Source organism: Triplophysa rosa, linkage group LG18 (assembly GCF_024868665.1).
Source record: "Triplophysa rosa linkage group LG18, Trosa_1v2, whole genome shotgun sequence".
NCBI lineage: Eukaryota > Metazoa > Chordata > Actinopteri > Cypriniformes > Nemacheilidae > Triplophysa > Triplophysa rosa.
Window position 1 is genome coordinate 771,200 of NC_079907.1, and position 10,109 is coordinate 781,308.

Genomic DNA, 10,109 nt, shown 5'->3' on the forward strand with positions numbered 1-10,109 from the left:
TTTTGACAGGGTTTTTTTGACAAATTAAATATAAAAATGTCTTAACATTATATTTACAAATGATTCAACCAATTTGCCTGTTCGTGACGTTTGAATGTTTCTTACTTCAAAACCGAAACTAAACGGCTTTTCCTCGCGGAAGGTCTGCATTCGGTAAAAATGAGCTAATCAATTATTTCAAATTCACATTTCATGTCCAGTTTTTTCTCATGTGGCAAGTAGGCGTGTAATAAGCGGGATAATGTACAAGCAGCCGGCTGTTATCACAGAAATAAGCCCCTTCAGTGAGACACGAGACCCTCCGCTTCACGTCCATCACACTGTTGGGGCTGCCTGTACATTATCCCTTACATAATTCACACAATCACCGGAGGAAAGGAGCAAACAGGAAAACCCCGGAGTCACACGCGGTGAGCGGCAGGTGGGCGTCTGTGGCTCTGAGCTCTTCTCTCTGATTGGCTGATAAATGTGGTTTTCTCCCTCAGGGGGGCGAGCGATCAAACGGTCATGACTCAATAGTGCACGTGATTGCCATCTCACCGGCTCACATGCCGTTTCTCCAGCGTTTATTACAAATGTTCTTGTGATTTTATTTTTGGTGAAGGTCACAGGGCTGTTTAAATCTGAACACCATTTATAAAAAGATAACTTCTGTGTACAATGAGAGTACGAGACACGGTAATACCACGGTTCAAGTTCAAAACACAATGCCAAATATGTTTCTCTGACTCACGGCACATTTTATGTTGAAGTAAACAACAACAAAAAAATCTGTTATATATTACACAAAATGTTGTCATATTTGTGTGCCCTCTCTGATAAGTCCGTCTTCTCTGTGGCGTTCGTGTGTTCACCTGATGTTTTTGGAGGCGTTGATGATCTCTTTAATTCGCGGGACCCCCAGTGTGATGTTCATGGAAGCCACACCGGCGAAGTGAAAGGTTTTGAGGGTCATCTGAGTGCCCGGCTCACCAATGCTCTGAGCGCACAACGCCCCGACTGCTGAACCCGGCTCCATCTGGGCCCTGACACACCAAACACATCACGCTTTGACTGAACTACAGCAACAGAAGTCAACTAAACTCAGAACGTATTGACGTCACACTGTCATTATTATCATTCTTCAGCTATATATCAATTTATTACATGAAAACAGATTTCTCACGAAATCTTGGTTTTAAGATGTCAAACATGATTTTCTTACAAACACTTGAATCAACAAATTTCATGTCTATTCCCTTTATATCCAAAACAAGATATGACATGTTTAAAGGCGATCATTTTGAAACTTTTACTGACAGTTTAACACTGTTTTACAAAAAAGGGCCTTAAAAGTTCTCATTACCGTAACCATTTAAAACTGTCAATCTTGTAGCATGTTTTGCTAGAAACAAGCAAAGCCATGATGCCTAAGCACGTTTTTATCAATAATACAAAATAAGACATTAATGAATTATATACAGTATGTTCTGTATATATATAACTAGTGTATCTAAAATACGTTAATAGAATATTAAACATATACAATTTCTTTAAATGTGGAAAACTCGTTAATGAGAACGAAAAAACGTTGTGTACACAGCGTGAAAAGAATATAACGTTTTCAACTAGAAAAATATAAAGTAATTTTTTAACTTGTTAGCCATTTAAAAAGGTACTATTAGATGCGTTTCTTCCCATAAAATCAAACTTAATGTAAATATCTTTGTGTGCGTTTAAACAGTCTTTAAAAACACGTTACGGAGGATGACAGTATCAGTCCTGAACACTTCTTTCCTCCAGTATTTCTTCATTTTTATTATACATGAATATTCTGTCAATCATTTTTAGTAATTTGAGAACATCTACTAGAACATCAAATTGTTTTTTTTTCACAATATTAAAATTTTTCTCTATTTAAATTACGGCATATAATGTACTAATGTACAAATCGGGACACGTTACGGTTATGAGAATTTGAGCAGAAAAAGCAAAAAATACTTAAATAATTCATTCCTATCAAAATGATGTGTTGTCCAAGGTAGAGAACACAATTTTCTTTATTATGATCATTTTTTGTTACCGAATTGTTCGTTTTATAATTCATATCTTTACTGCCATGATGTTTCAGTGGTTTTGTAAGAATCTCCCATTAATGAGTAGCCGATTAAAAGGGATTGAAAATGTATCCTAACCAGTGTTGTGTAAGTTACTCTGAAAAGTAATGAATTACTAGTTACTAGTTACATATTCCGTAGAGTAATTACATTACTGTACAAATTACTCTCTCCAAAAAGTATTTAATTACTTATTACTGATTACTTTCTATATCTGATATCAATTTTGATGAGTTAATTGATTCAAGGATAGACATGAAACGACTCTTAGTTCAGTCAAATAAATAATATAAAACTACATAAAGTGGTATTATTAACTGACCAAAGTATTACAAACGTGAGAATTATACATTAATGAATGAATTTAAAAGTTAGATTTGAAATTTTAATGTCAATTCCACTATTGTATTTATTTCAATGACATCAGAAGTAACTGTAATAAATTACAGAAAAAATAGAGTAATCCCTTACTTTACTCTTTCAAGGGAAAAGTCATTAAATTACAGTAACTAATGACTTAGTACCTAGTTACACCCAACACCGATCCTAACTAAATGTTATTTCTTAGGTTTGTGGCACATGAGTGAGATTGAGCGGAGGAGATTGTGTGTTACCTCATGTATTTATCTCTGCAGGTTTCCAGAAACTTCTCCAGCTGTGTGGGTGTGATCCGGTCCAACTGATACAGAACTTTAGGCTGAAACCACAGACACAAACATCATCAAACACACACACACACACACACACACTTCTTTACACAAACACACAACATGCAATTGATAGACAAACACAATTCTTTACACAAACACACACACACATCTGCGCGCGCACGCACACACCTACACACAATTCCTCACACAAACACACACAATTTCTTAGACAAGTACACACTACAAGCACAGTTCTTTACACAAACACACACAATTTATTATACAAACACAATTACAATACAACACACAAGCACACACACAATTTCTTAGACAAACACAATACACACACACACACACACAATCTCAAGGGCAACACGCTCAATTTTCCTCACAAACTCACAATTACAACACACACAAGGCACACACAAATTTCTTCACACAAACACACAATACACACACACACAATTTCTACAACTTATTCAAACACAACTTCTACACTCGAGCACACACACACACACAGACACAATTTCTTTGATATCCCCCCCCCCACACACACACACACACACACGCACACACGCACACAATATCTCACACAAACTCCCAACACGGTTCCTCACACACAAGCGCACAGAGAGACGTCTGCAGTGGTACCTCTGTGGTGCCGTTGTCATTGATGCCGTACTTGTCTCGTGTCTGTTTGATTTTCTCCGAAACCGTTTTAATGAACTTCTTAATTTCCTGGAAGAGAAACATTACGACGTTAAACGTTAATAAACCATAAAAGAACAAAACCAGCCTGAACCTCAAAACAAGCCGCTGACGCAGTAAAACATTCAGCATGACAGAATGAATTTACATGATATTAATCTCACACACGACAATCTGGTGTTACACAGCTGGTTTTAAGATCTTGTTTTCTTAGTTTTGGGGTGAAATGTGGCCAGCACGGGACATTTGTGAGATTCTCAGAGTTGTAATATAATAGATTGTGTGTCAGCGAGACGTGATTCAGATCACACACACACACAATACAGCCCGTGTGACAGGATTAGTGTGTTTCAGCACAAGCGAACACTGGTATTAATGTGATTCATAAACACATGCTTGACTGAACACACACAAACAACCACACTCTCTCTCTCTGTCTCACACACACGCGCACACACACACACACACACACACACACACTGTTTGGTTGTGTTTCTCATGACACACGCGTGCGCGTCATGCGTTCTGTACCTGGAGGTATTTCTCACTGCCGGTGTCTGTCAAAGCCTTTAAAGTAAAGACACAGACTGAACACATCGCTCTAACAAAAACATGTGTGCGCGTGTGTTGCTATGTGCATCGCTATGCAGGCTCAAGCGTGCTGATTGGTTGCTTTGGTGCGTATGATTCAGAGCGCCGCGTGAAATCAAACACACTTCACATTTCATTTGACGTCTTCCATGAAGACCTGCGGGAGCCACTGAAGTGTTCTCCACGAGTTTTGATTCTCCTTCTGCTCGAGTGACTGATGAAAGATGTAAAACACAAACTCCTCAAGGACAAACTCAATGTGCGGGAAATGAACGTTTTTCTTTCCATGTGAACTGTGCAGTGTGACGTTATTATGATGATTTGTTACTACGTTTGATGGACGTCAATAGTGACATAAACACTCCTGTTCTTGTCGTTACCGGAAACCTGTACGCGTAAAAAACATCTTTGCATTTCAAGTGATGATTAGCAATAAAAGAAATGAAAACGTTTAGTTGACAAACATGATCATTTTTTAAGCTTCATCGCTATTTAGAAAACTGAGGTAAATGTGGGACTGAGGTGAAGCTGTATGCCGGTCTCACCTCTAGAAAAGTGTCTCGACAGCACAGAAAGTCTTTTCTCTTCATGATGGAGTCAGAGGTCAACGCCAGCTCGTTTCTGCTCAGCGCCGGCTCACTGTGACACGAGTACACCGCCTGACAGACACACAAACCCAGAAAGAGGTCTCATCATGAAGCTTCTGTAAGCCATCTGATAGGAATCACTTGTGACGTACTCTGATGTTGTCCAGGACTCTTTTGAACTCCAGCGGTTCGTCTCTACCCTCCATGGCGGCGGGGTCGAGTCCGTCTCCTCCGTAGATGAACTGAATGATGTCACCGGTGGAGCTGCGTACCGTCAGATCGTACTGAGAGCAGAGATCCTCTAAAGACTTCACCAGACGCCTCTGAATAACACACAAACAACATGGCGACCGGTCACATGAGTCAAAATATGACATAACATAGTCAACGCATACAATCCTTTCATGAGGAGAAACGGTTTCTTAGAGGCTTTAAGCCAAGACACAACGTTAAATGCAACTGGGTTTCATTCATGTTATATATTAGATTAATGAGCTCATGAATTCTAAGGTTAGTTTCAGTAAATTTAAGTTTACTAAGGAATCCCGAGGTTGGAAAAGTACATCAAACACATTTCACAATAAACAAAGAAACCAGTTTTTAATATACAGCCGCACTTCAAAATTATTTTCAGTTTGTCTGAATTTACCATTTGTAGGTATGTTTAAATGAAAAGATCATTTTTGTTTCATTCTGTGAACTACCAACAATATTTCTACCAAATTTAAAATAAAAATCTTGTTTCTATTTGCATTTATTTGCAGAAAATGAAAACTGGAGAAACAGGTGAAATTAACAGAGAAGATGCTATGTGTTTTTCAGACGTCAGATACGGCAAAGAAAACAAGTTCAAATTCACTTTTAAGCATTACAACAGTTATATTTCTATTTAGAAAAAGTTAAAAATGATTTTTTATGTGATAATCTGGATTCTGATCTCAGTTGTCACGTGTCTTGTCATGCTGTCAGACTTTATGTCACTCCTGAGGTTTGATTTGGTTGAAATTCAACAAACACTGGACTGAAATGACCACAATACATCTAGAGATGAGGATTAAATCAACATTTGCAATGGTTTTAGCCAGTTGTATGTGTTCTTTAAACGTGCCTGAAGCTTCCAGTAAGATGTGCCGTAAATAACACACATGACCGCTCTAAAAGCTTTATCTACATCACACGCAAACACGTCTCGGACTGATCCGAAAAGTGATTCTGGAAAGGGGCGCTAGTAACATTAAGGGGATCAGTGCTGGAAAGTGCCCTGTGTGAACAAAAGGATGAAAACTGATGACTCTTTCCTGTAGCTCAGTGGTAAGAGCATGGCGCTAACAAAGCCAAGGTCATGGGTTGGATCCCAGGGGATTGCACATACTTATGAAACAAATGTATAGTATAATGCAATGTAAGCCAAATGCGTACATGTAAATAGGTTAGCTATAAAAACAAATATAGTTAAGCGAGTAATTTATGTTCGTTAGTTAATTGACAACTAAAAATATCCTTGATCAGTGTGATCAGCCCAGTTTTCACGACTAAAGAAAGACGTCACGTGTCTTTACGGGATCTTCACGGGATGTGTGTGAACGCACGCACAGATTCCAGAAAATCACTGGCAGTGTGAATGAACAAAATCTAACGATCCTGGGACATTCCGGGACACATTTTCCGTCTATCTTCCAGGATCTCTGATACTCCCAGGGCACAGGGTTGAAATATCCAGACATATCGACAACATACATCACAAACAGGACTCGAGACCTTCATCACAGATCTTCACAGTGCCAACACAATGATATACACAGAGTTCAGGTGTGTGTGTTACCTGCATGTATCCCGTCTCGGCGGTCTTTACCGCGGTATCCACCAGACCCTCCCTTCCGGCCATAGTGTGAAAGAAGAACTCGGTGGGCGTCAGACCCGAATAAAAGCTGTCTGCTACAAAACCCTTCGCTGCCGGGAGCTATTTAAAGAAAACATGTTAAATTCTTCATATAGTAAAAGTGTAGTCAGTAAGGCTCTAGAGTGCGACCAATTTAGTGAGTGAGTGAGTGAGTGAGTGAGTGAGTGAGTGAGTGAGTGAGTGAGTGAGTGAGTGAGTGAGTGAGTGAGTGAGTGAGTGAGTGAGTGAGTGAGGGGACTAGTGATGCCGATGAAGTGGAGACAGAGAAAGAAAAAAAAAACTGTTAAGTGATGATTCATACTTTATGCTTCTGGAAGTAAACAGATAAGAACGATTCTCAAATCTATCAGGAACACGAAAACGCTATGCCTCCTGCCCACGCAACATACTTATAATTAAAAATAAACCTACAGAACAGAAGAGAACACGAGAAAGACAGAACAAACCAAGACCAGAACAGAGACAGAACAAAAGAGGAAAGAGAGACCGATAAGCAGATGAACGAACAGAAAGAGACACAGCACGAGATGAAGAGAGAGAGAGAGAGAGAGAGAGAGAGAGAGAGAGAGAGAGAGAGAGAGAGACAGAGAGAGAGAGAGAGAGAGAGAGAGAGTGAGATTCCAGTCAGATTAGGTCTGTGAATGTGTTACTATAGTAAATGTCGACAGTCCAGCGGTTTTACCTTTAGATCCACACAGAGCCATGACCAGAGGACTGTTGCTCTTGTCCAGCTCTCTCAGACACGCACTGCCAGCGTGATCTCTAATCACTGACAACTCTTTCAGGATCAACGCCTGCACACACACACACACACACACACACACACACACACACACACACACACACACACACTTCTCTAACGTGCGTGTCTGACAATCACATCAACAATGAAACACACAATAAAAGCCACTGAAGTGACTTTGAAAGCACAGCATCAATCGATGTGTTGACATAATAACAACTGAATCACATCATGTCTGGTGACATGTCGAGCGGCTCCTCCCCTTTTTAAAATAAGCAATTAAAGCACATCCATTTGACAGCCAAAATGAAGAAGTTTAGCGTAATTCACGTTAGCGCTATCAGTGCTGTTTGTTATGTTGAGCCTGTCAAACCATTTGTGATGTTTCTTGTCCTCTATAACTCAGATCTGTGCGTGTAATCCACAGCGTATTTACACCGTCTACTCTAGATCCTTCCCTAACCCCTATCTAGTGCACTTCTCTATATGACCTAGAACAACCACTTATCATGTGGTGCCACCAATAATATCAATTATTGTAATCAATTCTAAATAAAATGGGTCTCATTTTTGTGGCTGAAATATGAATCTGTGATACAGTGTGTTTAAGTGAATGGTATTTTTAAAACATTTATAACAGTTGTGTGCGATTTTCAGGGAAAATCAGTATGTTAATCTGGTTAATTTAAGAAGACAAAATTAGACAAAACAAAAATAGGAGATGATTACTCATCAAGACTCAACAGAAATGCAAATATTTTGTTTCTAAACACTAAAGATTTGTAAAAATGTTAAGCAACAGTCAAGGAAATGAATTCATTTGAAGATAAATCACGGTGGTTTTTTAAGGCTATGCCAATATGTAAAACACAAAAGCACTTAATTTATCATTTGAATCAGCATTTGTGTGTGCACCACATTCCTAATGTTTGAATAACTGCAATAGATATTGCATTCTGACTTCTTTACACTGTTGAACGTGCTGGCTTAACATGCTTAACATGCTCAACTTGTTAAAAACCGAGTACACTCAAATGCTCAACACACTCCCCCCCCTGCACTCCAACTTGTTTCCAAAAGTTTTTTATAAGTCTAAATCCCTGTTTTGTGACACACATCCTATTCCTTTAATTGGCCATTCTCCCGGAAAAGCACACCCATGGGTCGTCCACCGAGCGAAAGAGCATGTCCACGCGCTAGCCATCAATGCCGCTTCACTGGGCTGACGGAAGTTTAGGTGTGTCTGTTTGTTCACGGATGTCATATAAACGCTGGATTTGGAGATCATTTGAAACGGATAGATGGGGCGGTCCCAGTGCTAAAAGATGCCGGATGTCAAACCGAGTCATATGTTTGTTCTTTGTTGTCAATCGGCACATATGTGCATAACGTAAACAACACGAAGGGATTCATGCGACGGATGATGTGTTGTGTGCTCGTGCTGTAGTTCCGGTCACTGTACGCCTGCAGCTGATCGTGTTTTTCCAGAAATAATCCTACAGCTGTATCTCTCTTTTATAAATTTGATCAAACTAAATACTCTTGGAAGATACGACGTCTTTAACTTCCAGTCTGTGTTTGGCTAGTGTCTAATAATATAACTATTTAGATCTTATTTCATTCATGTTAATATTCATTTATATTATTGTTTTACTGTTGTGTGTTCATTCTATTAAATAAACAATTTGTTGAATGGGTCGTGTAGTTTTGTCGCATTTAAAGAAACCGTATGGTACACTGACATCACGCGGTTGAGCTTGGTATCGCAGTCTAAATTCAAAATATTGGAGAGATGAATTTGTTATCAGAAACAATCCATAGGCGCTCTATTATTTGTGAATGTGTCCCAGAAGTTCAGTTGGGGGTCTGTACAGCTATAGATATCTCTCTCACCTCCAGAGTCTCCTCAGCGGTACAGCCCGGCTGCTGCTGTAGTCTGCCCGTCTTCAGAGCTTCAATGTACTCGTCACATTTCTTATAACCCGCGTCCAGAAGCTCCTGCTTGGCCTTCAGCAGACCCTGACCTGGGGTCACGTCGCCAATCCCGATGGAGAACCCTCGATTGGCTTTAACACAGACAAACATGAGCATGAGTAACAACACAACCCATCATACACACACACACACACACACACACTCACAGAGGTAAACAGGGGCCAGACGGGCCAGACGTGACATGGCGTCTGCGGCCTCCTGCTGACCCCAGTCTCTCAACAGAATGTAGAAGATGTTGTTCTTAGATCCGGAGCCCAGAGTTCCTTTATCCATAGTGCCACACATCAACTCGCTGTTCTGGATCACCACAACTGTGAACACACACACACAGTTATGAGACGCAATACATCCGTCTCTATGAAGAGAAGAGTTGTTTGAGCTGTCGGGTGACTCACATGAATCATTAGGACACAGATCTTCTCCTTTACCGCAGTACTGTTTGCCTTTGGTGCGCAGGTTTGCCTTCACCGGAGAGCTTTTACTGGGCTTCAGAATCAAACTGAAGATCTGCTTCCCCGTCCACAGTCTGATCGGCTGAAACACACACAAAACACACATCATACCGTTTAGAAGCCAACACATTTCAATAATACAGCGGAAAATAGGGCGTCAAACGCTTACGGCGTCTGTCTGTTATTTAGTAGTTGGCTCGTCGAGTTCGCCAGTATGAACGCACATTGCAATCAGAACGACTCGCAAACAAATGACTCCTTTGAACTGATTCATTTAAACAGAATGTAAGAGATCAGTGAATCATTCAAACCTCAGAGAGAGAGAGAGAGAGAGAGAGAGAGAGAGAGAGAGAGAGAGAGAGAGAGAGAGAGAGAGAGAGAGAGAGAG

General features: G+C 40.1%; 1 protein-coding gene across 1 annotated transcript in view; it reads right to left on the minus strand.

Annotated features, from left to right (window-relative positions):
- Positions 1-10,109, minus strand: part of polr3a (polymerase (RNA) III (DNA directed) polypeptide A) — a 24,175-nt gene that overhangs the window by 5,193 nt on the left and 8,873 nt on the right. The window contains 12 exon segments of the mRNA XM_057358224.1: positions 855-1,025; positions 2,711-2,793; positions 3,398-3,484; positions 4,591-4,704; positions 4,785-4,955; positions 6,455-6,592; positions 6,834-6,854; positions 6,857-6,939; positions 7,215-7,326; positions 9,168-9,340; positions 9,416-9,580; positions 9,665-9,803. Of these exon segments, the coding sequence (XP_057214207.1) occupies positions 855-1,025; positions 2,711-2,793; positions 3,398-3,484; positions 4,591-4,704; positions 4,785-4,955; positions 6,455-6,592; positions 6,834-6,854; positions 6,857-6,939; positions 7,215-7,326; positions 9,168-9,340; positions 9,416-9,580; positions 9,665-9,803 (1,457 nt within the window).